The sequence below is a fragment of the Cydia pomonella genome, chromosome 4 (assembly GCF_033807575.1).
Source record: "Cydia pomonella isolate Wapato2018A chromosome 4, ilCydPomo1, whole genome shotgun sequence".
Taxonomy (NCBI): Eukaryota; Metazoa; Arthropoda; class Insecta; order Lepidoptera; family Tortricidae; genus Cydia; species Cydia pomonella.
Window position 1 is genome coordinate 12,258,447 of NC_084706.1, and position 23,052 is coordinate 12,281,498.

General features: G+C 37.1%; 2 protein-coding genes across 2 annotated transcripts in view; one reads left to right on the forward strand and one right to left on the reverse strand.

Annotated features, from left to right (window-relative positions):
* The window catches only part of LOC133517107 (gem-associated protein 5-like), a 39,738-nt gene extending 32,346 nt beyond the window's left edge, over nucleotides 1-7,392 (reverse strand). Inside the window, exons 1-7 of the mRNA XM_061850261.1 lie at nucleotides 6,905-7,392; nucleotides 6,640-6,799; nucleotides 6,172-6,388; nucleotides 5,090-5,777; nucleotides 4,175-4,348; nucleotides 2,265-2,489; nucleotides 1,280-1,466 (exon numbers count right to left, since the gene is read on the reverse strand). Of these exons, the coding sequence (XP_061706245.1) occupies nucleotides 1,280-1,466; nucleotides 2,265-2,489; nucleotides 4,175-4,348; nucleotides 5,090-5,777; nucleotides 6,172-6,388; nucleotides 6,640-6,799; nucleotides 6,905-7,104 (1,851 nt within the window). The 5' untranslated portion in view covers nucleotides 7,105-7,392. The remainder of the gene's footprint in view (nucleotides 1-1,279; nucleotides 1,467-2,264; nucleotides 2,490-4,174; nucleotides 4,349-5,089; nucleotides 5,778-6,171; nucleotides 6,389-6,639; nucleotides 6,800-6,904) is intronic.
* A 1,960-nt stretch (nucleotides 7,393-9,352) lies between these two features.
* LOC133517110 (protein FAM50 homolog) lies at nucleotides 9,353-19,844 on the forward strand. The gene is made up of 6 exons (XM_061850270.1): nucleotides 9,353-9,879; nucleotides 11,315-11,431; nucleotides 15,428-15,632; nucleotides 15,752-15,906; nucleotides 16,720-16,832; nucleotides 18,762-19,844. The coding sequence occupies exons 1-6, from the start codon at nucleotides 9,535-9,537 to the stop codon at nucleotides 18,859-18,861; spliced, it is 1,035 nt and encodes a 344-aa protein (XP_061706254.1). The 5' UTR covers nucleotides 9,353-9,534; the 3' UTR covers nucleotides 18,862-19,844.
* Nucleotides 19,845-23,052: the final 3,208 nt, after the last annotated feature.

Below are 23,052 nucleotides of genomic sequence, written 5' to 3' on the forward strand. Positions count from 1 at the left end.
TAGTAAAACTTACTTGTTAGCACTGTCTCGCTTTATGTCTCGACGGGGACAGCCAGACAACATTTACTCCGATAACGGCACTGCATTTGTAGGAGCCTATAATGAAATTACAAAGTTCCTGAAGGAAAACTGCAACTCTTTGGCTGAGACGTTGGCTAGTGAGAAAACTAAATTTCATTTTCTGCCTGCTTATGCACCTCACTTCGGGGGTCTTTGGGAGGCGGGTGTCAAATCAGTCAAATTTCATTTGCAACGAGTGTTGGGAAATTGTAACTTAACTTATGAACAGCTTAACTCTACACTCATCAGTATTGAAGCCCTATTGAATTCTCGGCCACTCACGCCTCTGTCATCACACCCGGACGACCTCTCAGCGCTCACCCCTGGACATTTTCTTGTCGGACGCTCACTCACTTCGTTGCCGGTACAGGATCTGCGGGACCACACTTATCAGCATCTGTCCCGATTCCACAGAATCGAACAACTTCGTCAACATTTCTGGGCTCGGTGGACTAAGGAGTATGTCCCAGAACTGCAACAGCGAAACAAGTGGAGACTCAACCACGATTCCCTCAAGAATAATAGCCTCGTTGTTCTGAAAGAGGACAACCTTCCTCCATTGAAATGGAGACTGGGACGCATCGTAGCCATTCACTCAGGACAGGATGGCATATCTCGAGTGGCTGATGTGAAGACAGCTGGAGGAGTCGTTCGTCGCGCCTTTAGCAAGATTTGTCCTCTTCCTGTGGCTACCGATTCCGTTTGAAAGGCTTCCTTTCAACCCCGGGGGCATGTTAAAATTATATTAACTCCCATCCTAATGGCAATTGCTCTGACAAACTGTCAGGCGTTTATAATTTATTGCTCTCTCTGTATGTGTCACATTCGACATTACACGTGTGCTAAGATAGAAAGCCGTTTTTAATTTTTACTCCTGTAATACTCCACAACACTTAGTGCCTGTAAGGCCCGTCCTTGGATATAGATCATTGACCGACTCATGTTACAAGAGACAACAAAACAAACGCGAGGCCCCAGGCGGCTGCCCCGTTCGGAAGCCCCGAAAGGCCGCCTCTGGGAGTATACATGTATATACACGTTGTACGTTTTACAATGCATTCTGTGAGAATAAGATTTTTTTTCTGAATGCTTCTAAATGATTATTCAAAATTCAAAATTATAGAAGTAAGCTTCTAATGATTTTCAAATCCCTATTCCATGATACCACACTCACATAGTAGTCGACATACATAAATGTGTACTCCTATCTAAAGTTTACCCTAGATTCAGCCGTTCCGAACGCCAGCAAGTTCTCCCTAGTAGGATGCCAGGCCACGGTGAGCACCTTGCCCTGCACGTGCTGCCAGTAGGTGGCGACGCGGCCGGCCGCCAGCCGGCCCTCCGCGTGCGCGGCCTCCTCGGCCGACCACACGCGGACCGCGCCGTCGCCTACGCTCACCGCTACCCTGAAAATATTTTATTAACTTAATCTACCTACACACTAGTACATAAGCACCTTTGTGCCTATTATGCCTATGACAGCGGTCAGAGAAGTCCAATATTAGGTACATTCCGAAATTGTAAATAGGTAGCAGTAAGGTGACAGTTTTCATACTCAAAAAACTAACCCCCTTATTCATAAACGTGTACTAAAGTTACGAAGCCGCTAATAATCGTTTGCCACTTTCCATCATACCGATACGTCGGAAAGGGACAAACTATTATTAGTGGCTTCGTAACTTTAGTACACGTTTATGAATAAGGGGGTAAATAAATAAAACAATATTTCGGTTGTAAGTCTTAGACTTACTTTCGTAAAACTTAAAGTTAAGAACATACGATTATCGTAACACGAAAAAAAATATATCAACAATAATAACTCAAATTATATCGTATGCAATGAGCTCGAAAATGATTCCTGTTTAGTGAGTAGCTGGGTATAATTAAGATTCTAAGGGTCACTTGCACCATCCCACTAACCCAGGGTTAACTGGTTAAACCTGGAGTTACCATGATTACCAGTGCAATATGACACTGAGTTAACAATTTAACTGGTTTAACCCGGGTTAGAGGAATGGCGCAAGTGGCGCTAAGTAATTTCGTAGCGTCAGGTTAATAAAATAACTAACGGTAGGCACTATATTTTTGACATAAAAAGAGCTGATCGTCTATAAATTACTAAATCAATTTACACGTTTACTAGTGAGGGGTCCTAATACAAGTTCTGAGTGAGTTGCAGCATCGTCAACTGTTTAGCTACTCACTTGTTGACATCATACGGACAATACTGCACGTTGTAGATGAAGCCCCCACACGTGTTGTACACGGTAGTAGACCGGTCGCACAGGCTGTAGCGGACAAGCGAGCGATCCTGCGACACGCTCCAGGCGACGGGCGCGGCGGCGCTCGCCCGCCAAGCGTTGGTGGCCACGCAGTGCAACCCGCGCTTATGCAGAGTGTGAACCAGCTTCGTTTCGAGCTTGTTCTTACTGTTTCAAAAATTCAAAAAAAAATACATAAATGCACGCGATATCTGCATGGAACTCATTAACATGGGGTACCTAATGATTCTCCGAAAATTGATTCGCAGATTATCGATTCGCAGACAACGATTCGCCGAATATCATTTCGCAGAGTGATTCATTTGTAGATGTAACTTTCGGTCGACTACGTTACGCAGACTCTTGATTCACATACAGTTCAGTTCGCTTCTGTGTAAATTAGCAGAACTATTATTGGACGATTTTCATTTAGCAGAGTAATCTTTTCGTTTAAGGAATGTTTAGTCGATTAACGTTTCACATTTTATACATCGTTATTTTCGAAATAAAGTTTTTGGTGCCCTATTGATTTTCCGACAAACAATACGCCGATTTTCGATTCGCCGACAACGATTCGCAGACGGGTTCTTTGGCCGAGTAACGATTGGCAGAATGTCATTACGCATAATAGTCGTTTGCACGAGTAGTTAATACGCAGAACATTGATACGCATATTTACGTTTCGTAGAATAAATATACTTACCCTTAATACTGATAAAACCAATTATATATGATTTGGCATCTATAATGATTCTCAGCCAAATGAAGACTTCCATCAAAATCCACAGCTGTTGCAATACCCCTAGCATAGGAAACTGTACCTGTCCTATTATCAAAAAGATAAGAACCACCAAATACCTAGGTATATTTCTAGACCAACGCCAACGCCTCTCCTGGTATCCACACCTCGAACATGTTTCTGGACGACTACATATACTGACTTGGATTTTCAAAACATTAAGAGAGGTTGTGCCAAGAACGAACTCTGAATCAAAGATATCCATTAGAGACCTTTTAAAAGAAATTTATATATCTTTAGTTCAATCAGTGTTGAGATATTGCATACCGGTTTGGGGAGGGGCAGCAAAACCCAAATATATTCAGGTAGAACGGTCACAGTGTGGCTTGATTAAAGTAATGTATTTTAAAAAACGAAGATTCTCCACAGAAAGACTGTACACCATATCTAACCTCCTAACTGTTAGGCAACTACATATAAGACTAGAACCATATTGGCAAGAAGACAATTTTACAAATTATCAAATCACGTGTATAATATAATAAATAGGTATCTCAATATATATGGAAAAAATTACCATCACTGTAAAACAGTTATTCCAAAATGGCTTTGTGGAAAAAATTATCATGTGACGGAGCGGCTACTCAATACAAGGCCGAGCTTTATTTGCCTCCATTTGTCATAAAAGGGGCAGTCAAACTTATACGCAAACAGTCCCAGGATGCTGTTGCTGCTGCTTCGAACGCTACTGAATAGGGAGGCCACTTTCTTGCGGATGATGGCGTGGAACCCATCCGTGTGCGCCTCCGAGAACATACTTGACGCGCTACAGAATCGGGGCAACTGCATCAGCATCCTGAAAATGTTGTTGTATTGGACGCGTAGAGCACTGGCAGCCTTACGGGTGTATGCTCCAGTGTAAACTCCATATGATGTCACTCGATATAATATAACGATTCACTCCCTATAATATCAACATTTGTTGGCTATACTTGGTTTACTTGAATATTAATATTTCTCTAAATAACGAAAACTCTCTATAGCGTTAAAAAAACGTCCTGTCCCTTGAGTGTCGCTATATAGAGTTTACACTGTATTAAGAAAGTAACCTTACCAATCAGGCTTCAATGGATTACACTCCAATAACTGGTTCTTCCCATCAGCTATGAGCAGCAACTCAGGCTGACACCAAGCCAGCGTGGCCCAAGAATTCCTGAAGCGGCCTTGTTGTTGCTTCAAGGCGCAGCTAGCGACAAGCTTGCCCGTCTTTGACCAGATGCGGACACCACTGGAAAAAATGCCTATCTGATAAAAATAAATACAAAAATGTACAGAGTATATGTAGGCATTGGAGTTTTTATAGCATGGTAAGACTAATAGCGAGCTATGGAGTCGACATTGGCAATAAAATTTAACTTATATATTTATTTAATTAGTGACTTTAATTTTATAGATTATAAAATTAAAATCACAAGAATGTTGACGAGTTTGTAAACATTTTGTCATTCAGGACAAATATTAGAAACAAGAATAATTACCATTTTTTTGTATTAGGCGGGTCCACACAGAGCGAGCATACGCACGAGGCAATTTCCTCGTCGTCGTCGGCCGAGAAAAACGCACGCGTATGCTCGCTCTGTGTAGACCTGCCTATTGATTATTTTATGAATTTACAAGGAATAAGTGATGTGATAATAATATGATATGATATATTCAATTTTTTTACCTCTTTTAATATACATATTGATTTATTTATGAAATTTCGTAATATAATCAATACAAAATGGTCATTATTTGTATTTGTAATATTTATAATCCAAGGACAAAATTAAAGGATTGTTTATAAAGTCGTCAACGTTCTTGTCCTTGATTATAAAACTAAAATCACTCATTAAATAGATGAATGACTATGAGTTGAATTTTATTGCTAATGTCGACTCCATAGCTTGCTTTTAGTCTTACCATGCAATTAAAACTTGAAGTCAAATTTTATTTGATTTTTGGACCTATAGATAAAAAAAAAATTTACCCTTGTTTCCCAATTGTTGCTAACAAATGCTTATGCATGTGCACACTAGACACAGAACTAGGTTCCTCTTGCTCATCCTTACTAGGAGTGGTTTCTTCTTGACTAGCATCACTCATTATCTTACTACCACTGGGTAACTCTCCTTTTGGACAACTTTCACTGTTTATATCACTTTTCTCAAGTGCCTCTACTAAGGACTCTATTGAGGGCTCTGGTTCATTCTTTTTCTTTAGTATAGCATCTTTAAGCTTCAGGCATTCAGCCAAATAATCATTCTGTTCCTTGGGTTCCTTAATTTTTACTAGTATATCCTCTGGTTCATATTTTTTGTGTCCAAATTCATCTGCTTCATGATCTTTATAGATATCAAACATGTCATCATCAGGAACAACTACAAAATCTTCAAAACTGTCTTGCGGAAGATCCTTTTTGATTCCGGATGTATAATTTTCTTCTAAGTCTAGTTGTTGCCTGATTTTTTCCATTCTATCAGAGGCACTAGACTTTTGAGACTCTTTCTGAGCCGCTCCCTTCTTTGATTTGGACTTAATAGTTTTATCAGTAACAATGCCAAATCTTTGGGATTCATCAACAGATTTCTCGACTTGAACTTCGTATTGGGGACACCAGCTCACATTCATGATTTCATCATCTTGGCTGCGTACTTTGTATATAAGATTACCAGCACCTTTGTTAAAAATAATTTAAAGAAATATAGATTGTGTTAATAGACACATAATCATTCATTAATGTTTTGGGTTTGGATTTTGCCAGTTATAAAGAATTATAAGTAATAAAGTAAAATAGCAAATAGATACAGACTTTCCCAAAAGTATTGGGCATGTGTTATTTCATTTAAAAATACAATTGGTACTTATCTAAATTTTTTTGGCTCAGTCCAGTTGCTATTCATAATACCCAAGGCATTAAAAGCTGTTATTTTTGTTTGAAATCACTGTTATTTATCATCAACTACTTTTTTAAAGAGAGTATTTGAAGGAAAATGGTAAACTTAATACTGTTGAAACAGTTCACACAGTTCTTATTAAATATACTATAGTCGGAATTTTAAACCATCTTACCATTCAAATCCACTACAAATAGAACTCCCTGCTTGGTACCAATGGCCACATTTAGCGTAATGTGATGGGAGCATGTCATGCATGTTGGCTTGAATGTCTTTAGCATGTTGTTGAACGTTTTTACCACATTGGCATTTAGGTCCCATTTTACAATGTTACCGAAACAGCCCACTGTTACAGCATACACCTCATTGCTGTATGCAACACCAACTATTTCCTGTGGAGACAGCAAAACATATAAGATAAAATCTCTAATATTGTTTATTAACATAGATTTAAGGTTAGTTGAAATATTAATTCCACCTTAAATCTATTTCAATATTATTTAAACAAGAATCTAACCTTTTTATGGCAAAATTTTTTTCTATAAGTTTTTTTTTCTTTTTCGAAGGTAGTTTTCAAGCAATTTTTTCTTATAAAGTGTTACAAAACCCTTAACTTAGTATTTCCTTCAAAATGATAGTATACCTCTTTCTCATGAGTGTGGATGTCATGACTAAGATTGGATTTGAATTTAATGCCTCCATTTGCATCCTCTAAACTCCATTGCTTTACAGAGCCGCTAGAACTTCCTGTCAGCACCAGCTTCCTCTCTGGCCACTCAGGCGATATATCAACACTTACAATCCTGCATAAATATACAAATCTATATCAAATTTGTCTAACAAAATATAGTGGCAATGTTTCTATTAAGTAATAATAGTGTACACTGCAATTAAATAAAAATTCTTACTTGTCAGGATGTGCTCTGTTTAAGACATGTGCGGTATATTGCTCGGCACCTACAACCACACCATTCGCATCAGCTGGCACAGGCTTTAAGACACAAAGACTTTTGCTTGGACCGCCGTAAGCTAGCCAACCGTCGTTGCTCACCGCTAAACCTGACACTTGAAACCAGTTAGGTGAGGGAAATAATACTGTTTCATCCATTTTTCGTAGTTAAGTGAAGAGTAATTTCACCAACTTAAGTTAAAAAGGCACATAGAAAAATTTACGCGCGCTACTGTAATCCGGTGCACGCTTTTTTGTTTTTCTTCCACGAAGTGACAGTTGCACCCATGGAGATATAAAGCTGGAGGACGCTTTACCCTTTGTGTCATACGAAATTGAACCTCATCACTGAACTGGAAAGGTATTCGTACCAGACTAAAGAAAACAGTTCACTTGAGATAGCAAAAGTGGGGCGCAGTGTCTCCACATTGTTGCCAACTTTAAAAAGATCATCATCATCATGATGATGCCACATTGTTGCCAACTTTAAAAAGATACGATTGTGGTAGTATTTATATCAATATACTATTGAAATTAAATACCTTCTTATAGTATTTTACTGCTGTATTCAGAGTGCGGTTCTGATATATTTTAAGTAATTTTTAAATCATTATGATGTCAATATTATTAACCGGTTAAACCAAGCACGTGCACAACAAAAAATAAAACATTAATTTTCATAAATAAACGTCATAATTTCATAAAAGTTTGACGTTTAAAATAACTTATCTTGGTCTGACTTTATATACGTAATCGATTCTATATAGGTTGACCATACATTCCCGGCAGTAGAAAAAGCTGCAAATTTGAAAAAATCACAGTTATCAATGTTTACAGTCAGCAAGGAGTAAAGTTACTGGTAATATTGGGAAATTTAACGGTAAAAACGGGAAACTTCCCAATTATTTTAGGAAAACTTTTTAATTTGTAAATTAGTAACAGTAAATGGTCTGGTACGTCTATCAGTAACAGCTTTTAGAACGACTAAATTAAGTAAGATTTTGTGAATCGTTTTGCATTTACAGAAGAGAAAAGATATCCATCCGTTTTCAGGGGCTATAATACTAGATACTAGCACAGCGAAAAGACAGTATGATTCCCACATACATAGAATTATATTCACCCTAATTAGAAAGTGATGCAACGGCCCACTTTGACTTCTCATGTGGATACACTTTTTTGGCCAATGTACACTATCCGGTTGATTCTCGAGGTTCGTGACCTACGGTGACAGCTGACTAAAGCGCCAATTACATCCACACTTCCCGATAACAGGCCCGAAATTAGTACCGATTTCAGGCTGATAATTGTTTTCCATTTCACGGAATATCAGCAAATGGTTAACAAAATTAGAAATGTAAAAATAATTTGTCCCCAATTACTAAAAATGTTCAATGTTTGATATTTTTGCATAATATGAACTATTTTTTTACCTTTCAAACATTGTAAACGATGTGCTGATGTTCCGTGAAACGGCAAATGATTATCAGGCCCGAAATCAGTCCCGATTTCGGGAAGTGTGGATGTAATTGGCGTTTTAGGAATATTTTACTGGCGCCTTTACATTCGCGTGCGAATGGCAAGCCGAAATCAAAGAGCATATAATCACTACGTGGCCGAAATAGTGGGCTTGTAGCTCGACTCGTGGCCACAGATGAATAATATGTAGATAGCTACAAGCCACGAATGTAAATCCGCGGTATCTTTCCCTTTCCCCCATAGAGTTATGGAAGGTAGAGTTAAGGAATAGAATCTCCATATTCCAAAAGTGTACGACAAAAAACCCAAAAAAACATAAATAGGTAGCGCTACAATACCTAGAATACTTGAAAAAAAAATCCAATCATAGACATCGCACTTCGCTCCGTCAACAACGCCTAGGTTATTATACTCTAGCGCTACTCTGAAGAGATTTGGAACTATTATTTATAGCTGACAGCTTGTCACTTTTTGCCTATGGAGATTCTATTCCTTGCCTCTACCTTCCATACATCGACTCTTACACTACTGATCTGCTGTTTGTGCACATTGTAATTTTGATGTATGTGATCTTGAACATATTTTTTTCCATTGTCCTTCATTTAATTTACAAAGGTTATTGTTTGTTGCTATGTGTATGGATACTGGTTTGCAAGTTCTGCCAAATTCAGTACAGGGCCTTATGAAATATCCACAATTATATCCTGTAATCTATCAATTTGTTACTCATACTATAGGTAGTTTGTAAATATTGTAAATATCTCATGTAACTATTAGATTCGTGTCTCATTTTTATGTGAATTAGTTATAAGTACTTATGTTACTTTTGTATTTCATGCTTGAGCTGATGGCCTAGTTGCCAATGCTCGTAACAAATTTAAAAAAAAAAAAAAAAAAAAATTACACTACTGACAGTGACATTGACATAGGCAATCATATCATATTGTCAAATTCATTGACTGTTGTTGACACTAATTCGCATTTTCTTTCTACAAATTTCTATTTACATTGCGTTCATTACTCGAAATACTTAGAATTTAGTTTAATATTGTGTTAAGACTGTAAGCGTAATCGTATTTCTCGAAGTGTATTAGTTAGAGAACAACAGTCATGGCACACTACAAAGGAGCAGCTTCGGAGGCTGGTAGAGCCATGCATCTCATGAAGAAGCGGGAGAAAGCTCAGCAGGAAATAGAGCTCCGTAAGAAGAAAATAGAGGAAGAACTTAAAATAGACAACATTGAGAACAAATTTGCAACACATTATGATGCTGTTGAGCAACAGTTGAAGAGCTCTACTATTGGTTTGGTAACTCTTGATGAAATGAAGGCAAAACAAGAGCATATTGTGCGAGAAAGAGAGAAAAAATTAGCTCAAAAGAAAGCTGAGAAGGAGAAAGAAAAACAGAAGGAAATTGAAGCCAAGTTGGCACAGAAAAACAAACAAAAACGACAGGTTTCTATCTTATTTTTTTTTTAATAATACGTCGGTGGCAAACAAGCACACGGCCCGCCTGATGGTAAGCAGTCTCCGTAGCTTATGGACGCCTGCAACTCCAGAGGAGTTACATGCGCGTTGCCGACCCTAAACCCGCCCCTTGTTGAGCTCTGGCAACCTTACTCACCGGCAGGAACACAACACTATCTAGTCTATCTAGTCTAGTGTTATTTGGCTGCTGTTTTCTGTAAGGTGGAGGTAGTTCCCCAGTTGGGCTCTGCTCTAGAACTGGAATCTTAAGTTCTATGTGGGGAAGACTGGCTATAACATTTAGTCATATATTGCTCGAAAAACCGTCACAGAGCAAGAACTCTCGTTTTGTATACATAGGTCGCTCAGACATAGAAAGGAAGAGCCTCTCTCCTGCTCTACCAACCTTATGAGTGAAAAGTGATGAAAGAACTTGTTGATGGTCTTACCGTGTATACAGTCTTCTCTACATTATCCTTAAATTCTTTGTTTTATTTGAATTTATTTGAGCTATTAGGGTTACACACCTCAACAGGAAGAATCTGTTTTCTTACCCTTATAGGATCACTTTGTTGTCCATTGATCCATTGGCAAGTAGTATTGTCTTACAATACAAGTATAGTTGTTCGATTTGAAGCTGGCCTTGAGCGGTTAATCTTTTGTCTATTGTTAACTGAAACAGTGCGTGCCACTACCTGCAAAAAAAGGGTCGTATAATTCTAATTGGTATCTGAGCGGGGGCTAGTCCAACGCCCAAAAAACCAATGTAGGTGTGCTCTCCGATAATGCGCCTTTGTGTCACATATCTAGGACACATTTTAGACTGGTTCAGTAGCGTTCGACTTGCGGGCACTGAGTAACTGTAGAAGGACCATACAAGAAATCGCAAATTATTTTTCTATTTTTTCATTTTGAATCTTATTCCAATTACCAAAGGAGTTGTAATTCAATAACCCTTCTTTTTTGCAGGTAGTGGCACGCGCGGTTTTAGTAAACAATAGACAAAGGATAAGCGCTCGGGGCCAGCTACAAATCTAACAACTATACAGGGGAAAATCTAAAAACTATAAATAAATAAAAATTAAAAATATGCTAACTGTGTACAGAACTCTTAGTGGGCAAGGCCAACTCGCACTTGTTTTATTTGAATGGCAATCATAAAGACAAAATACTGCTTAGTAATAAGAATTTGTCTTTACAAAATAAATTTAAAAAAATTGTGTAAGTCTGAAACTGTGGTAGTGCAAGTATTGCATTTAAAAAACCATATTCTGAGTAACTCAGCACAATGATTGGGCTTTTGCCCCTTGGGCCCACCTGCCATGTTTACAGTACCATCATGATATTTGTTGTTTTACCAAAATATATACATATTATGCACACTTTAACAATAAATCCTTATTGAACCAGTTATTGTTGACAGATCCAAGCCCTGTCCTTTGCCATGAATGATGAAGAAGAGGAAGAAGATAGTGGTCCTGAAACAAGTGGTATAAAGAAGGAGACAGAAGAAAAAGGATGGAGGGAGCAGGAAGAACCAGTAAGTGTAGTCTCAAGTTAATAAATTTTCATAATGTAACTTACTAATGGTTAATCAGGATTGTTTCTGAATTCACTAAACACCTATTTGCGATTAGTTAAAAGTAATTTATTATCAATTATCTAGGAAGTATGTGTTTAACAAGTTGTTTTTGATGGTCTAGTGTATAAAGTCTATTGCAACACCCTTATTGATATTTACCCTTCAGGGATATCACTACGTCGCATTCTTCACATTCGTGAATGCGGTTAAGGACAAGGGAAATAATAACATACACTCAAGCAAAGTGTAGCATGGTGTTGAAATTTTTTTGTATAAAATCTGAAAATAAATGTACTTAATTCATAATTCATAATTCATAATAATTTATTTGCGAAAAAAGGAGTTACAATAGTTGGTACATTATATTTTCAAGCAAGTCCATCCTCTTAGCCGTCCATACACAGCATGCAAATCTTACTAACTAGCCTAAATATGAAATATTTTATAAAATAACAATTTTATTTACAATTATACCTAAAACAACAACATAATTTAATAAATAATTTACAACGCCTTCAACACGAATTAAAAAATAAAATAAAGAAGGGGGTGCATAACCATATAAAATTTTAATTGAAATGTCTAACTCTAAGAACTAGAAACAATAATTTGATGTCAATTTTTATTAGATTTACTTTAATTTATGTTGTCTAAAAGAAACGTCCCTACATTATAGTACTGTTTTTTCCGCAACAGTTCTGCTACATTTTTTCGAAAGCTATTAAAAGGTAGCCGTTGAATTTCTGGCGGCAACTTGTTAAAAATTTTTATACACATTATATAGCACTGCTTTGAGAAAAATGAAGTCCTTGGAATGTAATCGTGTGCCAGTCTTTCGGGGTTTCTAGTGTTTCGAGGGTATACTTCTTTAGCCGTCTTAAAAAGATACATGTGTTTTTTAACAAAGACGCAAACCTCTAAAATATATAAACAAGGCAGGGGTAATATATTTAGTTTTATAAAAATGGGTTTACATGATTCGTCTGGGGCCACACCAAATATTGCCCTCACACATTTCTTTTGGGCTATGAACGCCCTTTCAAAGTTTGTACAGTTACCCCACAGAATAAGTCCATATCTTAGTTGAGAGCTAACATAACCATGGTAAGCAGCCAAAGTCGCTTCCATGGTGGCAGTGCGTCTTAACCTACTTAACACATACACAAATCTATGGACTTTGCTACAAACGCTTTCAATTTGAGAATCCCAATTTAAAGAGGAATCAAGTTTTAAACCTAAAAATGTAACGCCATTCACTTCATTAATTATTTCTTGATCATAATTCAAATTTAATTCATTATTTATTCCTTTTTTTACATAAAATTGTACGGCATTAGTTTTACTTATGTTAATTTCTAAATTTTGTTGTTTTAACCAATTAAATAATGATTCCAGAATTTTGTTTATTTTACTATTATATTCATCGTTTATTTCATTTTTTTCTGCGGTAATGATTATTGAGATATCATCTGCGAATAGAACTGATTTGCATGGAACCACGTCAGGCAATTCATTTATGTAGATGTTGAATAACAGGGGGCCCAATACACTTCCTTGAGGAACGCCATATTCGTTGAGTATAAATTCTGATCGATGTACAGTTTCCTTGTTTTGTTTATTGAGACTAGTTATTTCAACGCATTGGGTTCGGTTTTCTAGATATGTTTTTAACCAAGCTAGAGCAGGTCCTCTAATTCCGTACAGTTCTAATTTTTGCAATAGAATTGAATGATTAACAAAGTCAAACGCTTTAGTCATATCTATAAAGACCGCTGTTGTGCGGTTCGACTCATCTAAGCTTTTAGAAATATAATGGACCAAATTAAACCCTGCTAATGTCGTCGATTTGTTCTTTTGGAATCCGTTTTGTTCAAGTTTAATCACGTTAAACTTGTCAAAGTATTCCGTCAACCGAGTGTGCATACACTTTTCAAATATTTTAGAGAAGATCGGCACTAGTGTTATGGGTCGATAATTTTCCATATGCATTCGGTTATTTTTTTTATAAAGTGGTTTTATTATAGATGACTTCAAGACTTCTGGGAACTGTCCGCATTCTAATGACCAATTAGTAAGAAAGGTCAGAACAGGAATAAGGTGCCTTCTGCATTTTTTTATAATAGTTGTGCTGATTTCATCATATCCGACGGCCTTTGTGTCATTTAATGACGTAATTATTTTATTCATTTCGCTTTCAGAAACCGGATTAAAAAAAATACTGTTTTGATATGTTTTTATCTGTAAGCGACTGCGATTTATATTAGAACAGCGTCTAGTATGTGTAATATCAATGTAATATCTATTGAAGTTTAATGCTATATCAGCTGGGTTAGATATAACTTTGTCATTGACAATTATTTTATCAATATATTGAGGTAATCTAAAGTCTTCAGTTTCTCTTTTTATTATTTGCCATGATGCTCTACACTTATTTTTACTATAGATATACTTAGATTTTATGGTTCCGTAGTCAACTAGGAACCCTTATAGTTTCGCCATGTCTCTGTCCGCGGCTCCGTGATAGTTAGTGCTAGAAAGCTGGATATTATAGGAAATAATAGTTCCGAAATTAAAAAAATATATGTATTATGACCCCTCTAACTTTTGGAAGAATATGAAAAAATCGTAAAACAAGAGCTTAATAAATACTTCAAATAAAATCTACAGCGAACATGATCGGTCCAGCAGTTTTGAGTTATTACAAAAAGTCTTCTCTTCTTACCTTAACTTTTTAGCCACAGCGAAACTTACCATATTGTTTTTTCGGCCGGAGATGTAGCCTTTCAGTGTGTCTCTAGTCTGTACCGAATGTATAATATCGCGGTGCCGCAAACATAAGACAATCTGCTAGTAAGTGTACCTAAGCTAGTCAAGAGACTAGAGACTAGAGAGGAAGACCTTACCACAGGACAGGAGGCGTCTCTACTGATTATCATTATCTTAAGACGTCTATTGAGAGTGTTATAACCAGTAATGATACCTGTCAGTAGTCTCAGACTGCTCTTACCTAGTTTCAAAAGATACCTGGTTCTCCTGTGATCTATACCTTTAATCATCATCTTCGACTGCCTGCAACCAGTCTCTTCCTCCCATTCTCTCTGCGCGTCTTCTATCTCTTTTACCTGCTCTATAACTCCCTTCGTGACATTCGCTGACATAGGCAGAGCCGATTCCGGACCCATGTATTCATGCCACCGTAACACTTCTTTGCTTGCCTATCGAGTTAAGCTCCTCTCGACATTCTCTCACGAAAGAGGAGGTGACCGATATTTTCTTTAGTGCTTTCAGCGCTGCCTATCTGTGTATATTACAAGAGCGCCCCCTTGCTGCACACTCTCTTTGACTATATGTGCATAGCGCGCTATTGCACAAACCTCTGCTTGGAACACGCTAGCATATCTACCCAGTGATATTGATACTTTCTCTCCCAGTTTAGGGATCACTATGCCCGCTCCTGCTAGTTTCGTAGAGCTTCTTCTAGTGCCATCCCTAAAGCAGATAGTCGTTGGGTGTCTGACTTTCACCTTCCAGTTGTGTACTTCTTATCAAATATCTCCTGCCTTCTTATAAGGTCGTTATTGGCCATCAGCATCACAAATTTTGATAATGCCTCTCTTTGTATCAGCGCGTGTCTCTTGTCCACGCAGCTTCTTCTCTCCATTCTTAGATGCTTTCATTCTATACCATATGTTCAGTGGCTCTTTTGCCCACCTCAATCCAGAGTGGCTTCAAACTTAGCATTACCTCCATTGCATGTGTTTCGCCCGAAGGTTCAGTTTCGGCAACAACCAACTACATAAAACCACACCTACAACTACAGCAAAACCATAACTTCAGTTTCGGTGGGACACTACTTCATATTTTAAAGGTTCTTCTTTTATCCAATAAATAATTACTGAAGGTATATAATTAATGAAGCAATCAGGCAAAATACTTTGCAACTTTACATTTCAGGCTTTGAAGAAAATTCGCAAGAATCCAGATGTGGACACATCGTTTTTGCCAGACCGGGAGAGGGAGGAAGCAGATCTCAAGCTTCGAGAGGAGCTGCGGTTGGAGTGGGTCATGACTCAGGCCAGCCTTAAAGACGAGCCCATCACTGTTACATTCAGCTACTGGGACGGTTCAGGGCATAGACGAAATGTTACTTTAAAGAAAGGTGAAAGAAAGCTCAGATGACTCGTTGCGATCGGACAAATAAAACATGAGAAAAACTATTGATGCTTGTACATATATAAGCAATAAAAACTTTTATGATAGAGAATTTTTTTGTTTTAGGTAACTCAATATACCAGTTCCTTCAGCGTTGCCTAGACACATTAAGGCCGGAGTTCAGCGAGCTAAAGACAGTTTCGGCTGACCAACTTATGTATGTGAAGGAGGATCTCATTCTGCCCCACCATTATACTTTCTACGATTTCATCGTCACCAAGGTACCGTAGCTATGCTCAAACTTATGTTTATATTTTATAGTTATAATTCGATGTCGTTATAATGTTTTTACGACGCTGTTATTTAAATTCACTCTAGGTATATTCTATTTAAAAACACCAAATTACAACGGGCTAAACCGAATTTCCATCACCAAAACATTTTTAGTCGAAATTTGTCTAAAGCTGATATTTTAACTTGTGTTTTAATAAATAATTAAACTGTTAGCTGTAGACCTCGCGATAAGCTTAAAAATATGTAAAAAAAAAACTTTCCTTGAATCATTATCACAGACAACTCACAATGGCCTTAAGCGCTTACTGGCGCTTAAGTCATTTATGACAATTTCCGCCATTTTGAACATTTTCCAAAAAAAGGAACGGCTCTTTTTCTACAGGGTAATAAAACAATTAACACCCGGTCGTGCTTAAAGTATACTTGAGCTAAACAATATTGACCCCAGATACTTTTCTTAATTTTAGTTCTAAAGTTTTCCAACTCTAGTATTCCAACTTTTTTTCCTAGTTAAATTAAGTAACAGAATAGGCAAGTCTAAAATAACATTAATTTCAAAGTAAATACGATTTGTGTCGAAAAATCCACAAACACACCAGAAACACAAAGTATCATAACTAGTTATTCCTACAATACTTATGAATAGGACGGGCTTTGCCGCTCTTTTGTCCTTTTGTATTCGTAAAGTTTTATGACCAATCGGTACATTTCGTCAACTATACTAGCAGTGGCAGCTTTCTGAACCTCCTCCTTTTTTGGTAAAATATTTCATTCAGTAATAATTACTCTTTCGTTTGTAGGCCAGAGGGAAGAGCGGGCCTCTCTTTCAGTTCGACGCTTCCGATGACGTCCGATTGGTAAACGACGCCACGCAAGAGAAGCAAGACTCCCACGCCGGCAAAGTGCTTCTGAGGTGAGTGTAGATGAAGAATAGAGGGTTTTTGCCGGAAATATTTTTTTCTCCAATATACTCGGAAATGATCACCTTATTGTAGCAAAAACAGTACGGGAAGTTCTTCGTTATGGTCAAACTCGTCAAACTCAAATTAAAAAAAAATCAAATCATTATTGTCCTGTTTTAGCGGACGGGAAGTTATTACTGTATTGTTTTTTTACTTTTAAAAACATGTATCCACTAAGACAAACGCAAACAGCCAATTAATATAGCCGCAGGCTGCGTCTACACGACCCGGTCGGCGTCATTTCACGCTATACGATAGAGTCGTGCCGTGTAAGACCGTCGTGTAAGATCGTGCGAATATTGCTTAATAAAATCAAAGACTATATAACTTTTATATATTTTTTAAGGATCTCATGCGTGCAAATACAGCTTATATTGCACAATTATATTGAATGAGCGAATATTGAATGGTAGTGAATGGCAGAATAGTTGTGCCTTTAACTTATAAAAAATAATTAAAGAGGGAAATTGTTTTTGACGTTTTTGATGTGAAGGTTCGATTTGAGTGCTAGTTCATGTTTAAATTATGATTATTTTACCTGATTTCCTCGCATGTTTGGAGAAAAGCACTATATATGCCTCGGCAGAAACAGCAATTCGTGGATTCGTCTTCTTTGTCGGACTCCGCTTCGCGTCGTCCGACAAAATCGAAACTCGTCCACGAATTGCCCTTTCCCGGCCTCTGCAATAATATACTATTAGAGGCCAGACTATTATTTCAAGTTCCTTTTTTTTTGGTGGCTTGAATTTTCTGCCTGTTTTTTAGTAATATGATGCTTATATTTATTAACACACAGCCAAATTATATTATTATATGGCCAATGAATGTTCCCGTTTAATTGACCGAAGCGTAGCGTAAGTCTACGTTTTGACTCGGCCAATCTGCTTTCGTATGTCCGGATGTTCTCCTCTCATGTCGCAATTGGTGGATGTAGTGAAATTTGGATGGGTTCGATAATAGGTGGTTCAAAAATATAAAGTAATGAAAATTCCTTTTCCATGCGGGTTTTTTTATTCCAATTTACGTAACAAGTATCCCTAGCAAAATTTAGAGCATTAAACATCATTTAGAGGTCGCTATAAATAAAACAATTCTGCTACTTATACAAAATTGTATGAAAATAAATTGACCCACCGATAATTCTGTTTTGGAAATGTCTTTAAGGACTTCTTATACGTTTTATTTATGAGTTATAAGTATGTTAAAAATATGGCGGTCGATTTTTTTTTACTTTTTGGTTACTTTGTATTTTTTTAATTGTATGAGGATATTGCAAATCACAAAATCATAGCGAGTACAGGGACCACTAAATCATTTGCAAATGAGTTCAAATTATTCCATAATGTAAATAAAGGGAGCCTTGTGAAGATAAAATCTATTTCACTTTTTTCTACATACAAAGTAAAGTTGGACCATCCTATTCGATAATTATGTATTTTTGTTAATTTAGTTTTTATAAATACTTCTAAACAGTAGTGCCATACATTTATTCACTTTTAAGCTATTATGCTCGCGAGGTCTACAGCTCACAGAGCTACTAGTATTTTAGTTGCCCGGTTAATAATTTGACCATTAAAAAACGCACCGGACGCTAAAATAGGACCCCACCCTGCATAGTGCCGCGGCAATCCGTGGCGCTGGTTTTCAGTGGGGGCCTCACTTAAAACTAGGAGTTAGTAGACATAGTAGCGACAGTGGGGAGCGGGTAATTGTGTTTGGGGTTTTTAGAATTGTCTCGATGAGTATTAGTTGCCCGTGGTAAGAAAAGTAAAGTCAGCGACAAAAGCTTGCAAAATGTGTGAATTTTTTCGAAATACTTATTTTATTATGGACGTTTTTTTAATCAATAAAAACTCCAACCAATTTTTTCTTTTTTTCAGGTCTTGGTATGAAAGAAACAAGCATATATTTCCGGCATCTAGATGGGAGCCATATGACCCCACTAAAACATACTCCAAATACACTATAAAAGGAAAGTAGACTATCCCCACTATGTGATTACTTTTATAAAGCAATAATTATTAAAAGCAACGATAAAATAATTAAATTAATAATAAATTGATAAGTAATAAAACAGAACATTGGTTTCTATTGATAAAAACAATAAATCGGCCAAGTGTTAGTCGGGCCCAGCGCAGCGCCTCAAGCGACTCGCTCAGTTTTCTTTGAAGGAAACTCAGTATACATTGTAACGCACACTTATCGGCATCAGAACAGCATCGTCTCGCCTCGGCTCAAGCTAAGCGGTGCGTTGACAACTCTCAGTAACCGTATTCACATCTGGTTGATGCCTCGCTTGCAACTTGCAACTCGCCGCCAGCGCGGGACGGCGCGCTTACCGCCTGTGGCTCGGGTGCTGTAAGCGCGATGTCACCCAGTCCAGTCGTTGCCGCATTGTTACATCTCCGAGGTGCTTAGTCGCCTCCACTACGTGCTCACGTACTCGTTTGGTTGACGCCCATTTGATGGCGAGCTAGTGAGTCGAGCGGCGCTGGTCTAGTGCCGAGCTTTGAGTCGGTTATCAGTGGATGCAATTCGCACGTCGCTCCGATGTTTGAGCGAGCAACGCTATGCGCGTATTGTAGCGACATCCCGCTCGCACATCGGATTGCCGTGCGAATCGCATCGAGTCCGGCAGGTGGGTAAAATAGATCACCTATGAAGGCGGATTTACACTCTCGTGCGAGTGGTGAGACAAGCCATGAGCCGAGCCACGAGAGGCATATGTAATCGGTGGGTTAGTGGCTCATATATAATTATGTTTTTTTCCCTGTCGCATCGATCCTTGTATTCAACCATTATTTCTTCACATAGTAAAGTTTTCGAGGTATGGGGACGGAGATCTTTAAGGTCTTGGACGTCTTTTTCCAGACACAGCACTTTATCGTCAATGTTTATGCAGCGAGTTTCGGAATTAGTCAACTTAGGTCTATAAGGAAAAAATACTAAGTGTAAAAATGTCGGTATATACGAATATTGTCGAGAAAGAAAATTGGAGGAAAATATTATTGACTAAGTGTAAAAATGCCGACATTTTAAAATGACTACTATGACTTTTGACTGAGCATAAAAATGACGAGAATTACTGAATGTAAAAATGCCGACACGTAGTGATTATATGCTCTTTGATGCCGACATACATGTAAATTATTTGAAAACTAGACGAGACCCATTGAAATCAATTTTGACCGGAAATACATTAAACTTTTAAAGAAAATGACCAAGAATGCAGTACCGCCCATGGTCATTGATTTTAAGTGTATCGGTACCAACCGATAGTCTAATCTAAACCAAAGATAATACCTATGAAAAAAATGAACAAAACAAAATAAAGACTAAATGTCATTATGTCAATATATGGAAAATTGTGTCCCCCCCCCCTGTAACTTCTAAAATAACAGAATGAAAAATCTAAAAAAAAAATGATATACATTACCAACCATGCAAACTTCCGCCGAAAACTGGTTTTAACGAGATCTAGTAAGTAGTAGTTATATGGCACTAGGCTGTATACATATATATTACCTAAAATATTAAACGATTTGCCAGAAGATGTTCGTGTAAAGTACTTAAATGGTAAACATATAAAAAAAGTTATTAAAATGCACTTATTGAAATCAAACGACACAAGCTACTTATACTAAGAATCCTACAATGTTTTCTTTTTAGGGTTCCGTAGCCAAATGGCATAAAACGGAACCCTTATAGTTTCGCCGTGTCCGTCTGTCTGTCTGTCTGTCTGTCTGTCCGAGGCTTTGCTCCGTGGTCATTAGTGCTAGAAAGCTGAAATTTGGCATGGATATATAAATCAATAAAGCCGACAAAGTCATACAATAAAATCTAAAAATTTAATTTTTTTTAGGGTACCTCCCCTACACGTAAAGTGGGGGTGACATTTTTTTTTCGCTTCAACCCTAGAGTGTGGGGTATCGTTTGAAAGGTCTTTCAAAACTAATAGGGGTTTTCAAGAAACATTTTTTGATAAAGTGAATATATTCGGAGATAATCGCTCCGAAAGAAAAAAAAATGTGTCCCCCCCCTCTAACTTTTGAACCATAGGTCCAAAAAATATGAAAAAAATCGTGGAAGTAGAGCTTAAGAAAGACATTAAATGAAAACTATAGCAGACTTGATCAGTTTAGCTGTTTTTGAGTTATCGCAAAAAGTTTTCCCTTCATAGTAAAAAGACTTACTTTAATTAGGTACTGATTATGCAAATTTGCCTATTTGTTTAACTCGGGTGAAAGGTGCCGTTTCATCCCTTGGTTAACAATTTACTATACTTTAAGCTCCAGTTTAGCTTATTGTGACGGAAGAGTAACTACGGAACCCTACACTGAGCGTGGCCCGACATGCTCTTGGCCGGTTTTTTTTTAATTAGACATAAGACATTAATATATGTATTGTTCTCTGAACTCCCCATCGGCACACAAACCTCCTCAAGGTTTTGCCTACGGTGGGTCTTGTATTAAATTCTAGACTGTAAATTGTTTGTTTATTCAATAAAAAAAAAAAAAATTAGTGTGCCGAATTATTTATTATTTCTTGTACATTCCATTAACACCGACCTAGAACGCATTTCTGAATGGGGCTCTTGCTATGGTTTAAAGGTTAATCCATCTAAAACTCAAGTAATTATCATTGGCAGCCCAAGAAGTATAGCAAGAGTCGATTTCGATGATTTGCCTGGGGTTCTGTTCGATGGGGTACTGATTCCTTTCTCTAACCAGGTCAAAAATCTGGGTGTAATCATTGATCGTACTCTTTCTTGGATTCCGCAGATCAGTGAGGTGAGCAGAAAGATCTTTGCTACGATTGGTTCCCTACGTCGACTTCGTAACTTCCTGCCTCTCGCCACTAAAATTGCGCTTGCTCAGTCTCTCCTTCTGCCTATTTTGGACTATGCTGATATCTGCTATTTAGACCTTACTGAAGAGCAATTGAACAAACTCGAACGACTTCAAAACGTGTGCATTAGGTTCATTTTCGGGTTGCGCAAATTCGATCATATTTCAAGCTTTCGTTCGCAGCTCAAATGGTTACCCATCCGATTCCGTCGCAACACGCATATTCTTTCCCTCTTGTATGCCACTCTGTTCCACCCCAATACTCCGTGTTATCTTAAAGCCCGGTTTAAATTTCTTTCATCTCTTAGATGCTCTCAAAATCTGCTACTTGTTCCCCCTCCTTCCTCTTCAAAATTCTACAACAACTCTTTCAGTTTCCGTGCTGTCCGGCTGTGGAATAATCTACCCATTGATATTAGACGTGCTAAATCACTTCCCATTTTCAAAAACCTATTAAAAGAACATTATTTGTCTATTTCATGAAGGTACTATACTCGTATTCTTTTAAACTCGTTGTCGTTGTTATGGCTTCCTTTGTCATTTATATATGTATATATATATATATATATATATATATATATATATATATATGTATATATTTTTTGTATATAGTAATAATGTAGTCTATCTTAACTTTATATGTGTAGTATATGTATTATATTGTACTTTTACTACTTTTTTTCTTTATTTTTATTTTTTTGCACCACCCGTTAACTTCGTTCGCCATCTCACTATCTGAAGGTTGTCTGGAAGAGATCGCTGTTTAGCGATAAGTCCGCCTGTTGTTACCTACCAATGTGTATATGTAATCAATTTCTGTATCTGTTTTTTATGTAGTGTGCAATAAAGAATTTTATTATTATTATTATTATTATTATGGTCCTACAAGAATACTACACTAGTTTTGTATTGAATAATGCCCTTACTCAAATATAAGAATTATTTATTTATAAATATATATAATATTATATAAAATAATAATAATAATCATTATGACTGGAACCGATACGAAAAATATAAATCGACGTTGACTCAAATATAAGTACCTAAACTCTATTCCTACTCAATATTTTGAGTTTGAATAAGTTTACTATTCCTACTCAAAATAACATAAGTTTTAACATAAAACAATAACTTATATGTTTCAACTCAAACCGGTCGGGTGTCAGTCCGCCAGCGCATAGTGGATCGAAATTACAAAAAAATGGACATTCACATTTAAAAAAAAACCCTAGTTTAAAAAATGCTTTTGAGTTAAAAATGATGTAAGGAATTATACATGTTATGTTTTTTTTTTCAAAATAAGGCTTATTTAAGGCAGAAA